This window comes from Geotrypetes seraphini, chromosome 7 (assembly GCF_902459505.1).
Source record: "Geotrypetes seraphini chromosome 7, aGeoSer1.1, whole genome shotgun sequence".
In the NCBI taxonomy this organism is placed as follows: domain Eukaryota; kingdom Metazoa; phylum Chordata; class Amphibia; order Gymnophiona; family Dermophiidae; genus Geotrypetes; species Geotrypetes seraphini.
Genome location: NC_047090.1, coordinates 112556727 through 112583862, shown reverse-complemented (window position 1 = coordinate 112583862; position 27136 = coordinate 112556727). Strand labels below are relative to the sequence as shown.

General features: G+C 42.2%; 1 protein-coding gene across 9 annotated transcripts in view; it reads left to right on the top strand.

The window, feature by feature from the left end:
• Positions 1 to 27136, top strand: part of NUMB (NUMB endocytic adaptor protein) — a 165148-nt gene that overhangs the window by 134667 nt on the left and 3345 nt on the right. For 8 of the 9 annotated variants that reach the window (XM_033951083.1, XM_033951087.1, XM_033951084.1 and 5 more), the window contains 2 exons: positions 9435 to 9734; positions 18766 to 18912. In XM_033951083.1, coding sequence (XP_033806974.1) covers positions 9435 to 9734; positions 18766 to 18912 — 447 coding nt within the window. The remainder of the gene's footprint in view (positions 1 to 9434; positions 9735 to 18765; positions 18913 to 27136) is intronic. The other variant, XM_033951091.1, reaches the window with a different exon arrangement.

Here is a 27136-nt window from a genome sequence, read left to right as displayed (position 1 = left end):
TGCAAGGAGGTATACATCCAACTTACACTTGAAACCCAGAATGGTAGTCTCCCTCACCACCTTCTCCGGGAGAGCATTCCAAGCGTCCACCACCCGCTGTGTGAAACAGAACTTCCTGACATTTGTCCTGAGCCTGCTGCCCCTCAGCTTTAGTCCATGACCTCTTGTCCGTTTCACATTTGGCAATGTGAACAATGATGATTCTTGCTCTATTTTGTCGAATCCTTTCAGTATTTTAAAAGTCTCAATCATATCCCCTCGCAGTCTCCTCTTCTCGAGGGTGAACAGTCCCAGTCTTCCTAGTCGTTCTTTGTAGCTCAAATTTTCCATACCTTTTACTAGTTTCGTGGCTCACCTCTGCACCCTTTCCAGCAGGGCTATATCCTTTTTTAGGTAAGGAGACCAGTGTTGGACACAGTACTCCAAGTGTGGTCTGACCATTGCTCTGTAAAGCGGCATTATAACGTCCGCCGATCTACTCGTGATCCCCTTCTTTATCATGCCCAACATTCTGTTTGCTTTCATCGCCACTGCCGCGCATTGAGTCGACGGCTTCTGGTTTCTGTCTGTCAGTACCCCCAGGTCTCTTTCTTGTTCAGTTTTGGCCAATGTTACACCTAATATTTTGTATTCATGTTCCTTATTTTTCTTGCCCAGGTGCATCACCTTGCATTTGTCTATGTTAAACTTCATCTGCCACTTGTCTGCCCATTTCTCCAGTTGGTCTAGATCCTTCTGGAGATCTTCAATGTCTTTTTTTTGACCCAACTGCCCAACATAGTTTTGTGTCATCTGCAAACTTGATTATATTACTTGTTGTCTCCTCTTCAAGGTCATTTATGAAGATATTAAATAAGATAGGCCCAAGAACCGAGCCTTGGGGCACTCCGTTAGTCACCTTCCCCATTTATGCTTACCCTCTGCAATCTATTTTCTAGTTGATTCTAGTTAAGCATGTTTCAGGTGAGGTAAGACTAAACAATGGTCATTTATTGAACATAGAGAGTGAGCTAGGGAGTACGAGACTGTAAGAGATGATTAATAGAGAGGAAAACCTATCCTGAATGTTTTAAAAGGGTAAGTATTTTGAAGATTAGGCACTGTTCTACTGGGAGCCAATAGAGCCTTTGAAATAGTGGAGAAACATGGTCATTACATTGTGCATGGCAAATAAGTCTGAAAGCTGTATTTTGGAGGGATTGTAATTTGTTTTGGATGAGAATATATAGAACCCAGATAGACTATATTGCTATAGTCTAACCTAGTGATTAATGAAGAAGCTGGTGAGTGAAACAGGGATCATCCTTGGGTGTACAGGACAATAGGGTTCCCAGATGACTGCTCAGAGTTCACCATCAAGAGCGCTTGGAGGTCGCTGGGAAACAGATAGGTCCTCGGTTTTACTTGACTGACTTTGCAGCAGTGGATTATAATTGTGCTTTTTTTAAAGAGCTTTTTCCTGACTATTCATCTAAACAGATTTAAGAGACTCATGTGATGTGATTTACTTTTGTACCCGATGTGGGGACAGTCCATCTATCAAGGAGTGAAGTTTTTTTTTTTAACCTATGAAGTGTACCTGAGGTTTTCTTTTTCTCCACTTCTTTTTATTTGTCTCTTCCCATTTGTTTTCTTTTTGGGGGTTAGATGTGTGGGCGTCTGCTAGGAGCTGTTGCTTGCATATTCTTTTTTGGAGCTGGCTATTTTTGAATATATTGTGACTATCATGTTCCTTCCCAGATATACAGTAATTGAAATCACCCATTATTATGCTGTTGCCCAATTCTCCAGCTTTCCTAATCTCTGAAAACATTTCTTCATCTGTCTACTCATTTTGTCCCAGGGGAAGGTAGTATAACCCTGCTTTGTATTCCTTCCCTTTACACATGGAATTTCTATCCATATGGATTCCATACTGGTATCTATGTCATTCAGAATGTTTATTTTATTTGATTCAATTCTCTCATTAACATATAGCGCAAAGCCCCCCCCCCCTTCAATTTGATCTATTCTATCCTTGCGATATAATTTGTACCCAGGTAATAATACAGTGACCCATTGATTGTCCTCCTTCCACTAGGTCTCCGAGATGCCTATTATATCTACCTCATCATTCAGTGCTATATACTCTAATTCTCCTATTTTATTTTTTAGGCTTCTAGCATTTGTATACAGACACTCCAAATTGTGTTTTTTGCCTTGTAACTACAGGCTGCGGAAAAGACAGGGAAAATTTGAGTCTTTTACTCTGCCTTCCTCTTAAACCCTCCTAACATAAGAACATAAGAATTGCCGCTGCTGGGTCAGACCAGTGGTCCATCGTGCCCAGCAGTCCACTCACGTGGCGGCCCTCTGGTCAAAGACCAGCTCCCTAACTGAGATTAGCCGTACCTGCGGACGTTCTGGTTCAGCAAGAACTTGTCTAACTTTGTTTTGAACCCCTGGAGGGTGTTTTCCCCTATGACAGACTCCGGAAGAGCGTTCCAGTTTTCTACCACTCTCTGGGTGAAGAAGAACTTCCTTACATTCATACAGAATTTATCCCCTTTCAATTTTAGAGAGTGCCCTCTCGTTCTCCCTACCTTGGAAAGGCTGAACAACCTGCCCTTATCTACTAAGTCTATTCTCTTCAGTACCTTGAATGTTTCGATCATGTCCCCTCTCAATCTCCTCTGTTCGAGGGAGAAGAGGCCCAGTTTCTGTAATCTTTCACTGTATGGCAACTCCTCTAGCCCCTTAACTATCTTAGTTGCTCTTCTCTGGACCCTTTCGAGTAGTACCGTGTCCTTCTTCATGTACGGTGACCAGTGCTGGACGCAGTACTCCAGGTCAGGGCACACCATGGCCCAGTACAGCGGCATGATAACCTTCTCCGATCTGTTCGTGATCCCCTTCTTTATCATTCCTAGCATTCTGTTCGCCCTTTTCGCCGCTGCTGCTCATTGCGAGGATGGCTTCATCGACTTGTCGATCAGAACTCCCAAGTCTCTTTCCTGGGAAGTCTCTTCAAGTACCGCCCCGGACATCCTGTATTCGTGCATGAGATTTTTTTGTTATTGACATGCATCACTATACACTTATCAATGTTGAACCTCATCTGCCATGTTGATGCCCATTCCTCGATCCTGATTATATCACTTTGCAGATCTTTGCAATCCCCCTGTGTCTTCACTACTCTGAATAACTTTGTGTCTTTCTTTCATCATTACTGGAACCTCTCTACTGGGACTCCTTAAATATCCTGATACCTCACACTGAACCATCCACTCCTGGGCGACTGTTGGCTTTCCCACGCATCTCAGTTTAAAAGCTGCTCTATCTCCTTTTTAAACATTAGTGTCAGCAGCCTGGTTCCATCCTGGTTAAGGTGGAGTCTGTCCTTTTGGAACAAGCTCCCCCTTTCTCAGAAGGTTGCCCAGTTCATAACAAATCTAAAGCCCTCATTCCTGCACCATCATTTCAACCATACATTGAGACTTCGGAGCCCTGCCTGCCTCTTGGGTGCTGCGTGTAGAATTGGGAGCATTTCTAAAAATGCTACCCTGGAGGATCTGGATTTCAGCTTGCTACTTAAGAGCCTAAATTTGGCTTCCAGAGCTTCCCTCCCACATTTTCCTTTTATGGCTTGGCCCAAAGTTAGATTCTCTCCCTTCTGCTGTGATCTTAGACTCAGGAGAATCTCTGAAAATTGAATTTTTCTCATTAATACTAGGTATTATTATCGATTCTTCACTTACATTTAAGGACCAACTAAACTCGCTTATTAAAAAGTGTTTTATCAGCCTCCGTGCTCTGAGAAGAGTGAGAGCACTTTTCCACCAACAACACTTCTCTGTATTGGTTCAATCAATCATTTGTTGGATAACCGCAATTCATTGTATTTGGGCCTTTCAAAGGTCAGTCTGCAGAGACTTCAATTAATACAGAATACAGCAGCTAAACTTATTTTTGGTAAGAGTAAATTCGATCACGTAACCCCTCTTCTCAAGGAATTACATTGGCTTCTAGTGTATCTCAGAATTCAATTTAAGTGCATTTGTATTGCATATAAAGATTCTATTTGGCAATTTTGCCACTTTGATTCCTGTAGACTGGAATGTTCATAGATCTCATCTTGCCAGAAACTCTCAAAAATTAAAACTTACATTTCCCTCTCTTAGTGGTAAAAATAGAACCTTTAAGACAGGGGTGCCCAAAAGGCCAAGCGCAATCAACCAGTAGATTGCGAAGTCAATGCGAGTCAATCACGGAGCCCATCCCAGGCTCCATGATAGACTCGCGTTGCCTTCACATTCTACCTGCTTCTCTGTGAACAACATTTGCTTTCCCGATGCAGTAAATAGAAGTGCCGGGCCGACCAGCTTTCCACCCACCCCCACCACCGATGTCAATTCTGACATCAGAGAGGAAATTCTGGCCCAGCCCATCGCTACCTGGCTGGCCTGGAACTTCCTCTCCGATGTCAGAATTGACGTCAGGTAGAAGGCTGGTCGGCCTGGCGCTTCTGTTTACCGCATCTGGAAGCAGGGAGAGCTCACAACTCGGCGGCGGGCAGCTTGGGGGCCTGTTCCCCGATGGCTGCGGTGGCTTGGGGGAGAGCAGGGAGATAGAAAGACAAAGAAAGAAAGGGGGCAGGCAGGGAGACAGAAAGAAAGAAGGGAAACAGAAAGAAAGGGGGGACAGGGAGACAGAAAGAAAGAAGGGAAACAGAAAGAAAGAAAGGGGGGACAGGGAGACAGAAAGAAGGAAGGGAAACAGAAAGAAAGAAAGGGGGGACAGGGAGACAGAAAGAAAGAAGGGAAACTGAAAGAAAGAAAGGGGGGGGACAAGGAGACAGAAAGAAAGAAGGGAAAAAGAAAGAAAGTTGGACAGGGAGCAGAAAGAAAGAAGGGAAACAAAGGAAGGGCATGGAGAGAGAAAGAAATGGGGCAGGGAAGCAGAAAGAAAGGGGGGCATGGAGAGAGAAAGACACAGAAAGAAAGGGGGCAGGGAGAGGGAGGGAATGAGGTCTGGAGGAGAGGAAGCATACAGGAGGCTGAAAGAAGGGAAGAAATATTGGATGCAGTCAGAAGAAGAAAGTGCAACCAAGAGATTCATGAAACACCAGACAACAAAGGTAGGAAAAATGATTTTATTTTCAATTTAGTGATCAAAATGTGTCCGTTTTGAGAATTTATATCTGCTGTCTATATTTTGCACTATGGCCCCCTTTTACTAAACCGCAATAGCGGTTTTTAGCGCAGGGAGCCTATGAGCGTCAAGAACAGCATGGGGCATTTAGCGTAGCTCCCTGCTTTAAAAACTGCTATTGTGGTTTAGTAAAAAGGGAGGGAGTATATTTGTCTATTTTTGTATAGTTGTTACTGAGGTGACATTGCATAAAGTCATCTGCCTTGACCTCTGTGAAAAAACCCCAGAATATAAATGATTATTAACATTTTCTCTGCGTACATTGTGCTTTGTGTTTTTTAAAATTTTATTGTTAGTAGATCATTTTGACTTGGTCATTTTAAAAATAGCTTGCAAGCCCAAAAAGTGTCGGCACCCCTGCTTTTAGTGATTTAGTCAATCTTTTGCTTTTAAATTAACCGAATTCTGGAATGCTTTACCGCTTACATTAAGAAGTTTAGGTTATTTTGCTTTATTCCGGAAAGTTCTGAAAACTTTTGTTTGCTAAACATTTTGGAAATTAACTATTTCAGTCTACTTTATCAATTTTATGTATTATGTGTTACATCATTGTTAACCGAGTCAAGCTCCTCTTGGTTGATGACTCGGTCTATAAAACTAAGTTTTAAAGTTTTAGTTTAGTTTAGTCATTGGTACCTATGTGTACCAAGACAACTGGCTCCTCCCCAGCACTATCTAAAATCCTATCTATGTGATGCGTGAGGTCCGCCACCTTCGCACAGGCAGGCAAGTGACCAGGTGATCCTCGCATCCACCAGCCACCCAGCTATCTATAATGCCTAATGATCAAATCACCAACTACAACAGCTGTCCTAACCCTTCTCCCCTGGGCAGAAGCCACTGGACGAGACATCCTCGGTGTGAGAGGATATTGTATCCCCTGGTGGGCAGGTCCTAGCTACAGAATTATTTCCTACTTCACCAGAGTGATGCTCTTCTTCTAGGAGACCTCTCTCCTCCAAGGCAGCACAAGGGCTACCAGACTGGAGGTGGGACTTCTCTACAACATCCTTGTATGTCTCCTATTTGTTAGAGCTTTTTATAAGTAAGAAGATATTGAAAGTTCTTTCATAAGGACCAAAGTTGATCTGGGGCACTGATATTTTACATGATTTTCAATTGTGCGTTGATGTTTGAATTTGTACATTTTTAAGTATGTCATTTACATTATGTATGTGTATTTGTAATCCACCTAGTTGATTGGCGGACTAGAAACTTTTAAAATAAAATAAAATAATACTTCTCTGTCTTTCTCAGCTCCTCCAAGTCTGCTACTCTAGCCTCAAGGGAGCGCACTCGTTCTCTGAGAGCTAGAAGCTCTTTGCAGAAAGCACACACACATAACTTCTGGGTGTCATCGTGGACAATACGGCTGGAGCCTTCTGCCCAATGTGTCAGCCAAAAATGCAAACAAGATGCTAGGAATTGTTAAAAAAGGGATGATAAACAAAACTAAAAATGTTATAATGCCTCTGTATCACTCAATAGTGCGACCTCAATTTGAGTATTGTGTTCAGTTCTTGTCTCCTTATCTCAAAACATATAGTGACACTAGAAAAGGTTCAAAGAAGAGCAACCAAGAGGATAAATAGGATAGAATGTCTCTCATATGAGGAAAGACTAAAGTGGTTAGGGCTCTTCAGCTTGGAAAAGAGATGGCTGAGGGGAGATATGATTGAAGTCTACAAAATCCTGAGTGGTGTGGAATGGGTACAAGTAGATCAATTTTTTTTTTTTTTACTGCATCAAGATTTACAAAGACTAGGGGACACTCAATGAAGTTACAGAGTAATACTTTTAAAACCAATAGGAGAAAATATTTTTTCACTCAGAGAATAGTTAAGCTCTGGAATGTGTTGCCAGAGGATGTAGTAAAAGCGGTTAATGTAGCTAGTTTTAAAAAAGGTTTGGACAGGTTCCTAGAGGAAAAGTCCATAGTCTGCTATTGAGACAAACATGTGGAAGAAGCTACTGCTTGCCCTGAATCGATAGCATGGAATGCTGCTACCATTTGAGGTTTTGCCAGGTACTTGTGACTTGGAATGGCCTCCGTGAAGACGGGATACTGGGCTGGATGGATCATTGGTCTCATTGATGGGCTTCAAAGACTTTTTTTTTTCATTTACGTTTTCCTCTCTGTTGACTTTTTGCAGAACACACCCAAAAGTCCAGTAGCAATTATGACCATTTTCAAAACTGAAAAATACCTATCTTTTTGTTTCAAAAATGGCCATTTCTCCGATGTGCTTATCCTCAATACATCTACTTTTTTGAACCATGTTTGAAAAATAAAACACATTAAAAAAAACCCCACACAAAACAACCCATTGGGATGTAGGAGAGTCCAGCATTTTTAGTAGACTGATCACACACAAATCCCAGAATTGCAGTGGGGCACCCTATGGGGCACTACAGTGAACTTCACATAAAAAGGCCCACATCTCACTATAACCCCTTTATAGTTTATGATGAACCCTCCAAAACCCACCCAAAACCTACTGGACTCAACTTTATACCACCTCAATAGCCCTTATGCCTACAGGCGTTAACCTATTTGTAGGTACAGTGAGATTTGGGTGGATTTGGAAGGCTCACATATTCCACCATATGTGTAGTAATTCGAGTGGTATCTGGGCCTGAGTCTATAGCTCACCACACTGTCCACTAGACTACTCCAGGAACCTGCTTCCTGCTCTACTAGATTTGCCATAACAACTCGGCGGTAGATAGCTGTAATAGGGGAAGGTACTTTCACTCCCTCACTTCCTTCCTGAGCTTAGCTGGCCCCACTGGACTGGAGATGCAAACCAGTGTCTACTGTGCTGCAAGATACAGTGCTACATTTGAGCCATAGAGCCGGCTCTCAGGGCTATTTTTATACAGAAGATATTTATTTTAAAGATTTGCTGCCTACTTTTGCTCTGCTGTGTATTCAAAAGTATAAAATCATTTAAAGATGTAGTGCTGGTTTTACTATGCATTACCTATTTTGTTGTTATTTAATATTACAGACATTTGTTTCAGTTTGTTTGAGCGGTGTCAGGTCAAAAGCGCGCCGGGACAAAGGCGCGAGCAGACAACTGAGCGCAGCGCTGAGGCACGCGCCAAAGAAAATTACTGTTTTTAGGGCTCCGATGGGGGTGACGTGGGGGGGAACCCCCCCCCCCCCCCCCCACTTTACTTAATACAGATCGCACCGCGTTGTGGGGGGTTTGGGGGGTTGTAACCCCCTACATTTTACTGAAAACTTCACTTTTTCCCTGTTTGTAGGGAAAAAGTTAAGTTTACAGTAAAATGTGGGGGTTACAACCCCCCAAACCCCCCACAACGCCAGCGCGATTTGTATGCATTACCTATTTTGTTGTTTTAATATCCGGCATTCTAAGTTGTATAGTGCTATGGCACTGCTTTGGTTTGAATCTCCCATCCAATTAAATAAGCAGAAATTGGGTATATTGAAGAAATATTCCTGAGCTCCAGGGAGAGAAAGTGATTGATTCTACTTTGATAATGCATGCTGGTGTATACTGTAAATGGCAATAAGGAGAAACAGAATGAAAACCTCCACACTGTATACACAAATATGGCCAAGAGAAACGGGGTCAACCAGGAGATACACCAAGAAAATCTCTATTATGTATATGACCCAACTTGGCTGGGTTTTGGCATGAAACGTTGCATTAGGGGTCCCACAGTTTCCCAAGGAGTGATTTGAATATATAGACTATACAATGATCCATTTGCTGCTGAGCCAAATGCCATAATTTTTACATATTGTAGGAGCCCCTTTTACTGTAGTTTGAAGGTGGAGCACAAACACTATTCCCTGAAAAGGGCTTTTATATCAAAACCTGACCGAGTTGGATCATATTCACAATAAAGATTTCCTTGGTGATAACTCTTGGTTGTCCCTGCTACCTCTTGACAACCTTTGCTCAATCGGCAATGAAATTATCTTCAAGGAGGCTTCCTTTCCATTAGTAAGAAAACCTGAAGTTTCCTGCATTTGCTGTTTGTGAAGGACTCTAAGGGCCTGTTTTACAAAGCCGTGCGGCAACAACCCTGAAGCCCTTTAAATCTCTATGGGCTTTGGGGCCGTTACTGCGGCTTTGTAAAACAGGCCCTAAATGAGGAAAAGTGGACTTACAATCCAGGATGAGCACGAATTAGTGTATTAAATGCAAGAAGTGATTTATGTATTTTTAAGTCCTGATTTCTAAACTTCATTTTTTTCCTTCCTATAGATGAAACAGAAATAAAAACCATGGCACCTCTAACTGTGGGAACCAACAGTATACCACTGCCGCCTCCCTCCCCAACATCTCCTCCTCTCGATAGTATTTCTCTAGATAAAGATACGAACTATCCCCATGCTATTCCTCGAAGGCATGCTCCCATAGAGCAACTGGCCAGACAGGGCTCCTTCCGAGGGTTCCCAGCACTCAGTCAGAAGATGTCTCCTTTTAAACGGCAGCTTTCCCTGCGAATCAACGAATTGCCTTCCACAGTACAAAGAAAAACGGATTTCCAGATTGCAAATCCAGGTATACACATGGAAGCATTGCCGGTTCAGCAATATTTCTTTGTTTATGCATACTGTACACTTAGGCCACAAAATTGATTAAAATCACTCTTTGCAGTACACAAATAACACATAGTATTTATAAGTCACATTAAAACAAATGAGATTTATAGTACAAACAATATAAAAAATTAACAAACATCCTGGAAATCAGTTTCAAAAGAACATCCTACAAAACACATGATTAGAAGTTCCAATCTTTATTTTCCATGATTATTTTTTCTAAGTATTATTTCTCTTTTAGTGATGCACTTTTAGCTTTTCCTTCTCTGATATCTGCAGAAACTGAATTATCTTTTGTTCCTCAGGTCCACAGCCTAGGAGTATATTTGGAAGAGCATTTATTGAAATAAGTCTCTTGAAATAAAAAAGCCTTTAATTCAACATATAACAAGTAATTGGAAAAATTATAGTAGATTAAATTATACCTTTTGGTGGAATTCATTATGTCACATTTATAAAATGGAAAGCATAATTGCTATACAAAGAGGTAATTATGATAAATTTATAAAGATCTGGGGGCCATTGACAGCTTACTGTAATGAATAGATGCCGTTTTCTATTTGAAGTACATTTGCAAGTGGGGGAAGAGGGGGAGGGTGGGTTGTCTAAATTATATGGAAGGTTTTAACTTATAAATAAGAGTATTTATATTTATATATTTTTGTTTAAATATGAATGGAATGGGAGGGTGGGAAGGGAATAAACTTATGTATCTGATGTATTTAATCTTAAATGTTTTATTAATTGTACACTTGATGTAAGTTTTAAAAAATGAATAAAGATTTAGAAAAAAAAAAAAAAAGAAAGCCTTTAATTGTTTCCAAAAGTGTATTAAATTATATTCTAATGCAAACTATCAGACAGTGAATTCTAAAGCCAGGGACCAACCAGCTGTGGAGAAGGAAGGCCATCGCATGAGCCAAAGTCAATTTTGCAAATTTTAAAGAAGGAATAGTCAGAAGGCTGGCAGCGTTCGAGCATAACACATTCTTGGACTCCTGCCAAATGAACAGCTTATGCAAAGTCTCAGATAAAGATGAAAATTTCTTAATTTAAAATCAACAAGAACTTTCAATTTAAACTCATTGAACCAGAGCAACGAGTGTAAGAACTCACGGATAGCATGTTTTCTAGGTTTGCAGCTGGTAGGCAGTTTGGTTGCTAATTTTGAACTAGTTGAAATGTGCGCAGATGGCTAGCTGGAAGACATAAAACCATCACTTATAAAACTGAATGAAAATCATCCAGGGGCAAGATATATCATGGACATCTTTTTTTTTTTTTTTTAATTCTTTATTCATTTTCAATAAGTGCTATACAAATTAAATACATTTTATATTTAAGACATCACTTAACACTCTTTCAAGAAACAAATCAATCTATATCCCTCCCCCACCCTATCCCATAATTATTATAAATTTTTAATTTAATAATCAAATCTTCAAAAAGCTCATTATGATATATAATAAGCACTAATAAATAAACCCATACATTAATTTTACAAGAATTCAGAGAATCATTTAAAAATAAATCCACCATCCCTCCCTCCCCCTGGATGTGTACATAATATATCAATAAAAAACAAATCTACAATAGATCAACAAAAGACGTCAATGGAACCCATATTAACTTGAAAATTTTCTTATTCCCTAACGATTCTGCAATCATTTTTTCATATCTGTATATCAAGCATAAATTTGCCCACCAACATGAACATCTTAAGAGTACCCCGCTTACAAAAGACAGCACCAGCTATTTTCTTGATCTGTAATTTTATCAATAAATATTCTTCCAAATATATTCCTAGGCTGTGGACCTGAGGAACAAAAGATAATTCAGTTACTGCAGATATCAGAGAAGGAAAAGCTAAAAGTGCTTCACTGAAAGAGAAATAGTACTTAGAAAAAAGAATCATATCATGGAAAATAGAGATTGGAACTTCTAGTCATGTAATGTAATGTAATGTAATTTATTTCTTATATACCGCTACATCCGTTAGGTTCTAAGCGGTTTACAGAAAATATACATTAAGATTAGAAATAAGAAAGGTACTTGGAAAATTCCCTTACTGTCCCGAAGGCTCACAATCTAACTAAAGTACCTGGAGGGTAATAGTGAAGTGAAAAGTAGAGTTAGAGGAAAAATAAAAATAAAATAAACATTTTAAAAAGACAGCATTGATCTAAATACTTTGGAAGGTAGAAGAGAGGAGAGAAAGGAATAGAAGCAGAATGGGTCAGTGTCAGTGATGAAGTGGAGCAAGTAAGTTTAGGAGGAGCGATTGACGTTTCCAGAAAGGGCTTCTTCAGGGAAGAGACTTGGCAGACAGTCCCAGGATGCCTATGTCCCCTCCCCTGCGATGTTCTCCCATCCATGCATTCCCTCCCAGACACACTGCCCGTGTCCCAGCCGCTCCAAGGAGGCTGCCCCAGATGAGGTCCACGGTGAATGCAGGATTCTCTCCTCTGCGGGAAAGCCGCCCGGAGCCGACAGTCGATCTTCTTAGCGGATTGCAGGGGGGGAAGAGTTCACACTCTTGGTAGGATCGGGTCTGAGTGCTCTCGATGGTTGTGGCTGGTCTCATTGCTGCTTAGATGTAAAAGCAGTTGATCTCCACTGCTGCTGATATTTAAAAGCAGGCAGATTGATCTCTCCAATGGACTGCAGGGGGAGGAGTTCACGCTCCTGGCAGGATCGGGTCTGTGGGCTCTTGGTGGTTGTGGATGTACCCGCTGCTGCTTAGGTGTAAAAGCAGTTGTTTTCCCAATGCTGCTGATATTTAAAAGCAGGCAGATTGATCTCTCCAACAAATTGTATGGTGAAGAGCATACACATCTGGCTGGATTGGGACAAAAGCTCTCGATAGTGGCGGCTGGTCTTGGTGCTGCTTAGGTGTAAAAGCAGTTGATCTCCTACTTCTGATGATATTTAAAAGCAAGCATATTGATTTTTCCAACAGAATGCTGGGGAAGAGCTTACTTGTCTGGCTGGATCAGGGCAAAGGGCTCTCGGTAGTGGTGGCTGGTCCTGTTGCTGCTTAGGTGTAAAAAACAGTTGATCTTCCTAGTGTACTGCAGGGGGAGGTGGAGCTCAAACTCTTGGCTGGATTGAATCTGTGGGCTCTTGGTAGTTGCGGATAGTTCCGCTGCTGCTGAGGTGTAAAAAAGCAGTTGATTTCCTACTGTTGCTGATATTTAAAAGCAGGTAGATTGATCTCTCCAATGGACTGCAGAGGGAGGAGCTCACATGCCTGGCTGGATCGGGGCAAAGGGCTCTTGGTAGTGGTGGCTGGTCCTGTTGCTGCTTAGGTGTAAAAGCAGTTGATTTCCTACTGTTGCTGATATTTAAAAGCAGGTAGATTGATCTCTCCAATGGACTGCAGAGGGAGGAGCTCACATGCCTGGCTGGATCGGGGCAAAGTCATGTGTTTTGTGGGATGTTCTTTTGAAATTCATTTAAAACATAATGGCCAGTAAAAGGGCATAGTTTTATATAGATATTGTCTGTAAATTGCTGCTATTCTCAGTGTTGCCAGCTGACCTTTTAATTTAGCTTCTATTAGAACGACCTCTTCTCAGACCAGCTCTTTCTGGTCTCCTTACTTTGTCTCAATTGTTTTCCCCTTGATATTGGTGAATTTGACTTTGTGCAGTGAATTACCTATGGTCAAGAAGAAAAGTATAAAGCAAACAATACAAATTAGTGTGGTTGACAAGAGACGGGATGTTTTATCCACTTCTAAGTTTGAAGTTTGGGTCTCATGTTTGCAAGATTTTTTTTTTTTTTTTTTTACCTTACCATGGAGCTCATTATGGGTATCCTGAAAGCAAATGTAGAAGCTGAGAGGAGATCAGTATGGGGTAGGAAGAACCAGTTTTGAGGGTTTTCAAGAGGACATGGGGGAGGTGAGAGAAATGAAAGGTGATGAGAAGAGGACATCTGGAAGGCAGCAGATAGGATAGGTAAGTGGGGTAACTAAAGTAGGAGCCATGTGAAGGGGGATGAGAATGGGGATTGATATGAAAAATGCCTAATTGGAGAAGGATTGGGGAGGGGAATGCAGGAGCTCAGTATTAGAGAATGACACGGGGATAAATTTGTCCCCGTCCCCACAGAAACTCAATTTCTCCATCCCATCCCCGTGAATTTTGTCATTTTCCCTGCCTCTGCCCCATTCCTGTAAACTCTGCCTTAACTGCACAAGCCTCAAACACTTATGACTTTAAAGTGTTTGAGGTTTGTGCAGATGAGGATGGAGCTTGCAGGAACAGGGCAGGGACAGGATAAGAACTCGCGGGGAAGGGAAAATGAGTTCCCATGGGGACGGGGAAAATTTTGTCCTCTTGTCATTCTCTACTCAGTATATCTTCTGTGTGTATGATTTGGGATTGTTATGGCATGGCATGGCAAAAGGACTTATAAAAATAAAGTGAAATGTAATTCAAAGTGAAATCCACCATTATAAAGTTGTAGCTTTCAGGAAAGCCATTGAAATATGACTCTTCAAGAAAGATAAGCATGGTCTAGGGCGGGGGTCGGCAACCCGCGGCTCCAGAGCCGCATGCGGCTCTTTTCCACCTTTGCCGCGGCTCCGGTAGTGTGTCACGCAGGCATGCAGCTTACAAGTCCGGCGTCGCGGCGGGAAATAGCCATGCTGAGCAGTGAGCTCAGCACGTACACAGATGAAAGCCTTGCTTGCTGATTGGTCCGGCGGCCATGCCCCGCCGTGCCGCCGGACCAATCAGCAAGCAAGGCTTTCATCTGTGTAGTGCTGAGCTCACTGCTCAGCATGGCTATTTCCCGTCGCGACGCCGGACTTGTAAGCTGCACGCCTGAAAAAGAAATCATCCTGGCCGGGGTCGGTGTCATGCTCCGGAGATCTACAGCCTTCCTATCTCCCTCTCCCTTCTACCTGCTTCCGGCCACATCCCCTGCTCCGCGGCTCTCTTCGGCAACTCAGCAGCAGCGATCGACACAAGCTTCTGACGTCGGGGCCTACCCTCTGCGAGTCCCGCTTGTTTCAACTTCCTTTTTCCACAAAGGCGGGACTCGTAGAGGGAAGGCCTCGATGTCGGCAGCTTGTCTTGATCACCGCTGCTGACGAGTTGCTGAAGAGAGCCGCGGAGCAGGGGGGTGTTGCCAGGTGCAGGTAGAAGGGAGAGGGCCAGATGCAGGACTCGTGGGTGAGGGAGCAGAAGAGAGAGAGAAAGAGAGAGGGGAGGGAAACAAAAGGAAATATTTCATACTGGGCTGGGCCGGCGTGGAGGGAGGGTGGAAAGATTCTAGCTACAGGGTGCAGTAACAAAGGAAAAGGGGGGAAAGCTGAAAATGGAGATAGTGACACAAAGAAGAGAAAGGGTAAGCAGGACCTACTGAATAAGGATAGAGATACAGAGGGGACATGAAGAGGAGGTGAAATAGAGACATAGAAGTAATGCTGAAAAAGTGGGGGGGGGATAAAGACATTGAAAGGGCAAATGGTGAACATGGGGTAAAGACAAGGACAGAGACAAATGAAGATTCTGAAAAAGTGGTGAGATAGGGATATAGGTGAGATGGACACAAAGAAGGGTGATGCTGGAAAATAGGTGGAATGGTAATTCTGACAAACACAGAAGGGAAATGCTGGATCAAGGAGAGATGGGGCTCAGGCTGGATGGAATGAGGAGAAATGCCTTGTTGGCCCGGAACTTCCTCTCCTACGTCAGAATTGACGTCAGGGAGCGGAATGCTGGTCAGCGCAACGCTTCTGCAGGGAAAGCTTGGGACGGCGGTGGCTTGGGGGCTATTCCCCGATGGCGGTGGCAGCAAACCGAGTGGCTTGGGGGAGGGCATGGAGAAAGAAAGAAAGAGGGCAGACAGAGACAGAAAGAAGGGGGAACAGGGAGACAGAAAGAAAAAGTTGGGGAAGAGAATGAGGTCTGGAGGAGAGGAAACATACAGGAGGCTGAAAGAAAGGAAGAAAGATTGGATGCACAGTCAGAAGAAGAAAGTGCAACCAGAGACTCATGAAATCACCAAACAGCAAAGGTAGGAAAAATGATTTTATTTTCAATTTAGTGATCCTGTATATAGCATTAAGATAAGAAACAATATATGCAGTGTTAGATTTGTTTTATAATGGTTTTGCGGCTCCAAGTTTTTTTTTTCTTTTTGAAAACGGGTCCAAGTGGCTCTTTATGTCTTAAAGGTTGCAGACCCCTGGTCTAGGGCAATGTTCTTCAACCTTTTGACATCTATGGATCGGAGGAAATAAAATAATTATTTTGTGGACCGGCACCAGTCCACGGACTGGCAGTTGAAGAACACTGGGCTGTCATGGGCCAGACCCCGCCCATCTCCACCCAATCTCTGCCCCAGACCCCACCCCCATAATAGTACTTATTGTAACACCATTTTTTTCTATTCATTTTTCATATATGCATTTCTTTCTGAACAGACAGCAGATGTAAATCAATCACTAAATTAAAAAATAAAATCTTTCCCCCTACCGTTGTTGTCTCCCTCCCTCCCTCCATACTGTGCCTTGCCTTCTGGCCTGCCTCCCGATGTTATCTTCGGCCAGTCCACGGTGCGATCAATACAGCGTCTTTGAGCCGGCTCCCTCTTCCTGAGTGCTACAGTACACAAAATCATGGGCAGCAGCTCCTCGCGCGTCCTGCGCCTCATTTGGAAGCCTTCCCTCTGATGTTGTGATGTCAGAGATAAGGCTTCTGGTTCAGGCGCAGGACGCACGTAGGAGCCTCTGCTGGAAGGTCATTTCATGTATCCATCACCCTCTCCATGAAAAAGTATTTCCTGATGTTTCTCCTAAGTTTTCCACTTTGCAACTTGAGTCCATGTGCTCTTGTTCTTCTGCTTTCTTGTCTTTGAAAAAGGATTTGTACTAATACTTTTCAAATATGTCTGTATCATATATCCCCCTCTCTCTTTCCTTTCCTCTAGGGCACTAGTTTTTAAACCTGTCCGGGGGGATCGCCAGCCATTCGGGTTTTCAAGATATCCCTAATGAATATGCCCAAGAGAAATTTGCATGCCTACTACCTACTTGATTAGGAAAAGATTCTTTAAATTGAGATTGATAAGTGCTCTTCGGCCGTACCTCTCAGGTAGTTTGTTTAAGACCATACTGCAAACTAGTTTTGTCCTGTTTTGATTATTGCAACTAGAGAATGACACGGTGACAAAATTCATCACCGTTCCCGTCCCCACGGATAACCACGGGAAATAATCCCATGTCATTTTCTAGTGTCTATTTCAACCTCGGTCCTTCTACACCAGCATTCTTCAAAGCAAAGCTTGCGGGTTAGTGGTTGTGGCCATTCATACTCTGATTCTTCCCTCTCTCCTTAAATAATGACATGAAGATGGTTTCCCGCGGTTATCCGCGGGGACGGTAATGAATTTTGTCACCATGTCATTCTCTAATTGCAACCTTGTGTTTTTGGGAATACCAGCCTCGACGTTTTCCGCAGGTTGCACAAAACTCAGTTGTGCAGCACTCTTTAGTTTGAGTAAGCAGGAACATGTGTCAGAATACTACATTAAATTATACTGGTTGAAATTAGATTTCTGGATACTTTATAAGTTGCTGGTTATGGTATACTTATGTGTACATAGTCTAGCACCAAGAAATCTGGTTGATGGTATTTTGCCATATGTTCCTTCTCCAAAACTCCGTTCTGTGGAAAATGGTAATCTGTTTGTCCCGCCTGTTAAACACTCAGGTGTTTTCTTGTAGAGGCCCGCAGGCATGGAATGAGATTCCTCTATGCATCAGGAGCAGGGAAATTTGCACAATTTTAAGAAATTACTGAAAAAGTATTTGTTTTGTAAGATAAAATATGGGAACTGAAGTTTTATGATGATTGCAAGTGCTGGCCGCTGATATGTTTTGTTTGTTTGATTTGTTTATATTGTATGTGATGTATTATGTAAGTACTTTCTGGATCCGCTTTGTATAAAGCAGGATATAAGCTAATAAACTATAAACTACTTTATAGGGAAATCTTGAAAACCCGACTGGCTGAGGTCCCCCAGAACAGGTTTAAGAACCACTGCTCTAGGGTATATATATTGAGGTCTTCAGGTCTCATCTCTTACTTTCTCTTTTTATGTCCTTAGTGAGATACAGCTTCCAAAATGGAATACCTCCTTTCTTCTGCTGATTATGTCTCTTTTTGTATGTTGCTTAGTGTCATTCTGGTTATAGTCAATGCCCTATCACATTGCTTTGCCGCCTTGAGATCCTTAGAGACGATCACCCCAAGGTCCCTCTCCAGCTCTTTTGGATTTCTGCTTACCAAGTGCATCACTCTGCAGTTCTTTGCATTAAAGTTTTAACTACCATACAGACTATTCTAATTTTTGTTGATCATTTCTCATATTGCCCACTCCCTCTGGAGTGTCTACTCTGCAATTCTTGTGTCATCTGAAAAAGGCAGACTTTTTCTTTTAACTCTGCAATTCTTGTGTCATCTGAAAAAGGCAGACTTTTTCTTTTAACTCTGCATTGTTGCTCACAAATATATTGAATAATATCGGCCCCTGTACTGATCTCGGAGGCACTCCATTGTTTGCCTTTCTTTCCTCCAAGCAAATTCCATTTCCAATCTCTGCCAACCAGTTAAATATTGCATTGTATTTCTTATTGTTGTACATTGCCCATGAGAATGTGTCTAATGGAAAAATAAACATTGTAATGTAAAAATATTCCAATATTTAGTAAGCAAAGCATTGAAAATATAGGCAAATGTGCTACAAAGTCTACTCCTGTTCTGCTGCAGGAAATAAGGAAATGCTCATCAGCTTCAAATTAATTATTATGGATCTTTGATAACTAATGCAAGATTCCAGAGGCAGAATGCTTGTTAATTAGAATTGACTTAGAAGTAGGGACATGTCACAAGTATAGCATACTTCAGTATTCAGAGTATTTAATGTCTGTTCCTTTGTTCTGCACTCTGTAATGTTTGCTTGTTAACTTTCAGTCCCTGAGTTGGAAGGGGAAGGAGACAGCATTAGCTTCCTGTGCTCTCAGATCACAAATACGTTCAGTGTACCAGAAGACCCCTTCTCTTCTGCTCCTATGACAAAACCTGGCACAACTGGCACACCTCAGTCTCCTGCCTTCCAAGGTTTGTAACCTCTTAAGTTTGTTTTGGATTGTTCTACTTCTTGTCTTAGTAATTAAAATTTTATTTTTTGTCTGCACATAATAGATTATTGGCTTAAAGTGTAGCATATAAAAATGCCTCTTACCTGTGAACATCGATAGGTAACAACGCTATTTTCTCCTATGATAGATTTTGAAAAGATTGCATTGGATAGCTTTATTTAGTTATCAATAATTATTTACTGCCTAATTGAAAAAAATCACACAAGTTGAATAGCAGATATAAACTGGACACAGGCAATATATAGCTGCAATGCAATATAATTAGTTATATAACAGCACACATTAAAACATTAATATATAATTAGGCATGCTATTTAAAATAATAACATAATACAAATTAGAGCATTTTAGTGTGGGCCAGTGAGGTAAATGCTCTGATGCTCATAGTAATTGAATGTGTGTCGAGGCATTTACCTCACCAGCCTGTGCTAACACGCTATACTGCTGCTTGATTAAAGGGGCCCTAAACATCTTAACACTCAGTTTGAAATGTGTTTTCTAGGTGATAGGATATGGTTATTACAAAAACAAAAAGAAATTCAGTCATGTGCAAGCTGGCATTTGTTATGTCCAGGAGACACATTTGGTGAGGGCCCATTAATGGTATGTGATGGATGCATGTTTTCTGGTGTGGTACTGGGCCTTTGCCAAGGGTGGGAGAAAGAAGAGAGGGGTGGGTTTCTTATTAGCGAAGGATTTTGGGCTTGAGATAAAGCAGAGGGTATGCGATCTGGGGGTTTGCTATATTCTACTGGTGGGAGATATCCAGGAGGAGTGGTATACTTTAGCTAATCTTTATGTCCCAAATGAGCAGCAGGGAACATTTCTGAGGGATTGCTTATCATTGATTTTGAATAATAACGAGGGCTTTCTGAGTTTGGGGGAGATTTTAATCTTACTAGGGCTCCATATTTGGATAATTCTGGTCCCACTGTAAGTATAGCAGAATGAATAGTAAGGTTTTGGGGAAATTTTTAGAGGAGCTCAATGTTGTGGATGTTTGACGGTGGCATCATCCTTTGGGAAAGGACTATTTGCCTGTACACCATTCCTATTCCCAAACTGGTTATATTTTCCTGGAGAAAGAATTGTTGTCCTCCGTTCGGGATTCTGGGATAGCGTCAATAACTTGGTCTGATCATGCTCTGGTGGCATTACATTCTATGAAGCCCAGGAACTCTCCTGGACACCAGTTGGTGTTTTATAATCGCTTCCAGGATTTGCTTATTACTCCACTGGTGCAGTTTGTAAATGCGTTGGGGGAGGGCTCACCCCTACCATATTTCATGAGGTGGCAGGGATCACGGTGCTTTTGAAGGATGGTAAAGATCCAACACACTGTGCCTCATATAGGCCAATTTCAATGTTGGGCTTAGATACTAAGATCTTTACTATAGTTTTGGCGGATAGGGTGATGAGTTGGTTGTCCCATTTGATCCATCCAGATCAGTCGGGGTCCATAGTAGGGAGGCAAGTGGGGGATAACATTCGGCGAGTGCTTAATCTGATTGAGCAGGCTCAGGTATCTCGGCAGGAGATGGTGATCCTTGCAATTGATGTAGAAAAGGCCTTCAATAGAGTGGCCTGGCCATTTATGTTTAAAGTGTTAGAAAAGGTGGGGTTTGGTCCACAGCTGCACAGCTGGATATATTGGTTCACGGCTGTGGAGCTGGATACAAACTCTCTATACATCCCCTTTGGCCTGTATTAAGATCATATGTTACTCTGCTCCATTCTCCATATGTTGTGGAACATGGCAGTGGTGCCCCCTTTCCCCACTGCTGTTTGCCTTAGTTTTGGAACCATTTGTTCAGAGAGTTAGGCATCAGTTGTGGTTCATAGTAGTGGGGCATGTGTGGGTTAACATTCGGCGAGTGCTTAATCTGATGGAGTAGGCTTGGATCTCTTGGCAGGTGATCTTGCAATTGATGCGGAAATGGCCTTCAATAGAGTGGCCTGGCCATTTATGTTTAAAGTGTTAGAAAAGGTGGGGTTTTGTCCACAGCTACGGAGCTGGATACAAACTCTCTATACATCCCCTTTGGAGTGTATTAAGATCAATGGGGGGTATTCTACTCTGCTCCGTTCTCTGTATGTTGGGGGACACGGCAGGTGTGCCCCCCTCTCTCTGCTGCTGTTTGCCTTAGTTCTGGAACCATTTGCTCAGAGAGTTAGGGATCAGGCCTCCACTGGGGAATTAGAGTTGGTGGCAGTGAATACAAATTATGTCTCTTTGCAGATGATGTCCTTTTCACCTTGACTGACTCTAGGAGATTATTAGAGGAGATGATTATAGACTTGAGAAAATATGGGAAACTGTCAGGCTTTCGAGCTAATTTGAATAAGTCTGAGTTGTTGAATGTTTCCCTGCCAGATCAGTTCAGCAGGAACTATGAGATGTTTTTCCATTTTGTTGGGTATGTAGGGCACTGCATTATTTAGGGGTCTAATTGGGGCCTCTGGACTCTAATCTATTTGAACTGAATTATGGACCACTTTTGAGACGGATTTGACAGGAGTTAGACTCTTGGGATAGATTGAGCTTGTCAGGGGTTGGTAGGATTGAAGTGGTGAAAATGATGATGTTACCTCAGGGGTTTGTTTGTTTTTTTGTTTCAGACTTTGCCTATGTGGATATGCTGACAGATTACTAAACTAAATTAAATCTTAAGTTTATATACCGCATCCTCTCCATAATTATAGAGCTCAGCACGGTTTACAAGAGCTTAATATAGGAAGGAACAGCATATGGGGTTGGAGGATGAGTGTAGGGGGGAAGAGAGCATTACATTTTTGTGAACAGCCTAGTTTTCAGGTGCTTTTGGAATAGTTGGAAGGAGCCCAAAGCCCTGTGATTCTGAAGAAGAGAGAATTCCCCAATTTTCCCCGCATAGAGGATACCTTTAAGCGAGGGGAAGGATAGTTTAAGTTTTTGGGTGGACCTGGTGGTATCAGTACTCGAAGAGTTCCAGGATAGTGGAATTAGGGGAGTGAGGATGCCGTGTAGGATCTTCAAAGCTAGGCAGGCGCATTTAAAATGAACCCTGGAAATTACTGGAAGCCAGTGAAGCTTGGACAGAAGTGGAGAAACATGATCAAATTTGCTTTTTGCGAAGATCAACTTGGCCGCGGTGTTCTGAATTAGCTGAAGTCTTTTAAGACTTTTTTTAGTTAGACTTAGATAAATGGAATTACAGTAGTCTAGTCTGGAGAGGATGATAGATTGAACAAGGACGGCAAAATGTTGTTGGTGGAAGCAGAATCTCATTTTCCTCAGCATGTGGAGGTTAAAAAAGCATGATTTTACCAAGGAGTTGAGATGGTCATTGAAGGAAAGAGAAGAGTCGAAAATGATGCCTAGAACTTTGCTTGAGAACTCAAGCTGCAGTGTGGTGCCAGAAGGCAGTGAGAAGAGGGTACACAGCTGTTCTAATTTTGGGCCGAGCCAGAATAGTTTCGTTTTGGACTCGTTCAGTTTCATTACAGGCTCAAGTGTTTTGGTTTATTTGCAGGGGTAGGCAACCCAGGGTAGCTAGGAGGGTGATGTGTCTTAGTAAAAGCAAGGGAGGTTTAACAGTCCCGGATTTTCAAAAATATTATCAAACTACTCATTTGCGGCCCTTAGAAGTCTAGGCCCCTTCATTTTATTTCGGAAACCTTTGAAAACTTTCTTGTTTACTAAACACTTTGGAAACTAAGCTATTCTAGGTTACATTCTTCTTCTATATTTATGTGCTATACTTAACATTATTGTAAACCGAGTCGAGCACCTTTTTGGTTGAAGACCCGGTCTATAAAATTAAGTTTTAGTTTAATTTTAGTTTTGAATGGCAGGTCTAAGATAGTAAACTTGGAGGAGGGGGAGAGGACATTCTGTTATTACACTTACTGTGGCTTCCAGGGGGGATAGTTAGTGCCCAGGAAGGGTGGGGGGTCTTCTAGGAGGGCGACATTGAAGGTGTGGAAGCATACAAGGGCTTGGCTCCTAGAGGAACATAGATATTCCTGGTATACGCCCTTGCAGTTTAATTCAGAGATTGATCCGGGGGGGGGGGGGGTGTCTACAGTTAGAAAGAGAAGGGGTTTGTGTGTTTAGGGCAGTGTTATGATGTGGTGACTAGACAGGTAAAAGCTTTTGGGGACCTATAGGGGAAATATGGGCTATCTGGATATGATCTTTTCCCCTTATTGCAAGTTAGGCACTATATTCAGAACTCAGGGATGTTGAGGGAGCTATCTAAGGAAAGACCACCTTTGAGATGCTTTTGGGTCCTAAGTTGCCCAAGGGACATCTCTAACATCCATAGTTGTTTTAATAGTAAGAGGGAGGAGGAGAGACTGGGGTATGTAGTGGCATGGGAGTTGGATTTGGGAAACAGACTTTCAGATACTGAAATAATGGAAACATTACTGAAGGAAAGGATAATGAAATTCTTAAGAGAATCTAATGGATTACAACATCCGAGGCAACATGGGTTTATTAAAGGTAAATCGTTCCAAACACATTTGATTGAAGTCTTTGACTGGGTAACCAGAAAATTGGATCAAGGACATGCGCTAAATGTAATTTACTTAGATTTTAGCAAAGCCTTTGACACAGTTCCTCATAGGAGCTCTTAAACATACTCTATGGGCTGAAGTTATGGCCCAAAGTGGTGAACAAGATTAGAAACTAGTTGACGGACAGATGCCAGAGGGTAGTGGTAAATGGAGTTCACTCAGAGGAGGGTCAAGTGAGTAGTGGAGTGCCTCAAGGATCGGTGCTGGGACTGATTCTATTCAATATGTTTGTGAGTGACATTGCTGAAGGGTTAGAAGGTAAGGTTAGCCTTTTTGTGGATGATACCAAGATTTGTAACAAAGTGGACACCCCCGAGGGAGTGGAAAACATGAAAAAAGGATCTGCAAAAGTTTAGAAGAATGGTCTAGCGTAATGGTCTAGCGTCTGGCAACTAAAATTCAATGCAAAGAAGTGCAGAGTGATGCATTTGGGGGGTAGAAATCCGAGGGAACCATATGTGCTGGGATGTGAGAGGCTGATAAGCACAGATGGAGAGGGGGTCCTTGGGGTGATTGTGTCAGAGGATCTAAAGGCATCTAAACAGTGTGATAAGGCAGTTGCTGTAGCCAGAAGGATGCTAAGCTGTATAGAAAGAGGAGTAACCAGCAGAAGAAGGGAGGTGTTGATGCCCCTGTATAGGTCATTGGTGAGGCTACACTTGGAGTATTGTGTTTAGTTATGGAGGCCATATCTGGTGGTCTAGAGGAAGGCGATGAAAATGGTAAGATGTTTGAACAAAAAGAAGTATGAGAAGAGACTGAAGACCTAAATATGTATACTCTGGAGGAGAGGAGGGACAGGGGAGATACAATGCAGACATTTAAATACTTGAAAGGCATTAATATAGAACCAAATCTTTTCCAGAGAAGAAAAAATGGTAAAACTAGAGGGCATAATTTGAGGTTGCAGGAAGGAAGACTTGGGAGCAATGTTAGGAAATTCTTCTTCATGGAGAGAATGGTAGATGCCTAGAATGCACTCCCAAGGGAAATGGTGGATAGGAAAACGGTGATGGAATTCAAAAAAGCGTGGGATAAAAATAGAGGATCTCTAATTAGAAAATTCAGGATGTAAATTAAAGAACTAAGGCCAGTAATGGATAGACCTGCACAGTGTAGGATGGGCTGGGGTGGGCATCAATGTGAACTCCACTAATATGGAACATAAGGATGTTATGGTCAGACTTTACGGTAGTTATCCTGCAAACAATGGGATGATTGGATAGGCTGGAGTGAGCTTGGACAACTTCAGCATTTAGAACCTAGGATAATACCAGACTTTACAGTCTACAGCCCAGAAATATCAAAGAAGAGACAAGTTAATGTAATCATATATGTGGTAGTTTTTTAATGGGTATAACGTATGGGCGGACTAGATTGACTGTTCAGGTCTTTATCTGCCATCACACGAGGGCATCCGTGGAATATCAGGGGAGGGACATTGAATAGCGACACCAGGAAATACTTCTTCACCGAGAGGGTGGTGGATCGATGGAATGGTCTTCCGATACAGGTAATTGAGGCCAGCAGTGTGCCTGATTTTAAAACTAAATGGGATCGACAGGTGGGATCTCTTCACAGAGGGAGGTAAGGGAGGGTCATTGGTGTGGGCAGACTTGATGGGCCTTGGCCCTTATCTGCCGTCACTTTCTATGTTTCTATCATTTACTATGTTATTAAGAATGGATGTCTGTTTGGGTCAGAACTAGATCACTAGGGATAACAACTGTTATTGTAGAGAATGAGTATATGGTTTTGTTTAGGTGGTATTGTACCCCAGTTCAGCTTAGTTATCTGCATGATGGGTGTACTAGGGCTTATTGGAGGGGATGTGTGACGGAGGGTACATACCTGCATATGTAGTAGGAATGTGGTGAGAGTCGAGGGTTTTGGGTAAAAGTTGCAGAGATGTTATGCCAAATTTTGGGAAGGCTGCTGACTGTTAAAGTGGAGAATGGACTTTTGAACCTTCCACTGACTGGAGTGGAGGAAGAGGAAGACAAGTTTTATATGGTTGGCTTAACAGCAGTGAGAGTAATGGCGGCGGCGGCAGCAGCAGCTTGGAAACTATTGTCTCCATTGGAGTGGACTTGAGTGATTGACAAGCTGGATGGCTGGTATGAGATGTATCGTTTCACAGCCTATTTGAGGCATCAGATAGGTTCCTTTGAGAGACAGTGGCGGAAATTTCAAGATAGGTGAACTCTATTCATGTTCTTGAATGGGTTTTTGTCAGATGTCTTTGGATATTGGACTGTTTGGGGCGGGGGTGGGGTTGTATTTTGTATTTGTTGTGGCTGCCAGGTGCACTGCAGAAACTATGGTGTGCCTGGATGTGTGATTTCTAAGCAATGTTTTGTGTCATACCTTAAAAAAGTATCAGTTAAAAAAAAAAGATTCATTTTGTCATCATATCATATGAGCTATTTTTCAATAGAATGAGGGATAATAGCAGATATAGATAGATCCCTCCTGCTGTGGGATACATTGTGTGTACTCAGGAGCAATTCTCAAACCAATTTATTGGCAATATTTTAAAACTAACATAGAAAACAGAAGCTTTCTTGCCTAGGTTATAGACAGGATAGCCTTATTTTTAGGGTTTGAGAATTCTTGCAACAGCCCATTTATGAGGCTAGAAAGTAGAGACGTGATATAAAATATACTTTTATTTTAATATGATTAAAAAGTCTTCATTGCAATAAACCTGTCTATATATATGCATTCTGCTTAACTCGGGTTGGACTAGGATATGATTCTTGAAAGACACTATAAATCCTAAATAAAATTTAATCAAGCGCTGGTGGAAGACTGATTTATTTGGGCAAATATCCTAATCATCACAAAGATGTTCCTCAAATAGTAGCCTCTATATAGAAGTCTTGAAACTATAATGTCGGAGCTTTCGAAATCCAAATAGAGATGCCATGGTAGAATTGCATGAGGAAGTCTATAGAACATTAGATTTGGCTTATATCTGACTAGTAATGGGGAATTTTTCTGAGTTCTGGTCTTTAAAATACAAAAGATGTAGCATTAGCTGATTAGTGGGTGTTACTATCAATAGAGTTTTATACAGTAGAATCTCAGTTATCCGGCACCCATAGGGATTGGTGGATACTGGATAACTATAGTTTCTGGTTATTTGAGAGTTAATGTAAAAATAGTTGTGTCTCCCTTCCCACCTCACTCTATCATTCCCCCTCACTCTATCATCCCCCAACCCTACTTGTAGGTCCAGCATCATCTTCCTTTTTTCCTTGGTCACTTTCTCTCCCCCTTCTTTTCCATTTTCTCTCCCTCCTTCTCCCCCTACTCCCTCCGTCCATTACCCGAAGCAGCAGAGCTGGTCCTGACTGCTTCCATCCCTCCCTCCTTCCTCAGCCAATGCTGTAGCGGCAGCTGGCGAGCAGAGGAAGCGCTGGTAAACAGTCAGCTTCTAGCCAACCCTGACAAGGCTCTTCCTCTGCTTGCTGGCTGCCGCTACATTGTCAAATGAGTGGGGAAGGGAGGGTGGTTGTCAGGACTGGCTCTGCTGCTTCAAGAACGGAGGGAGGAGGTTGTCAGGACCAGCTCTACTGCTTTGGGAACAGAGTAAGGGGGTTGTCGGGACTGGCTCTGCT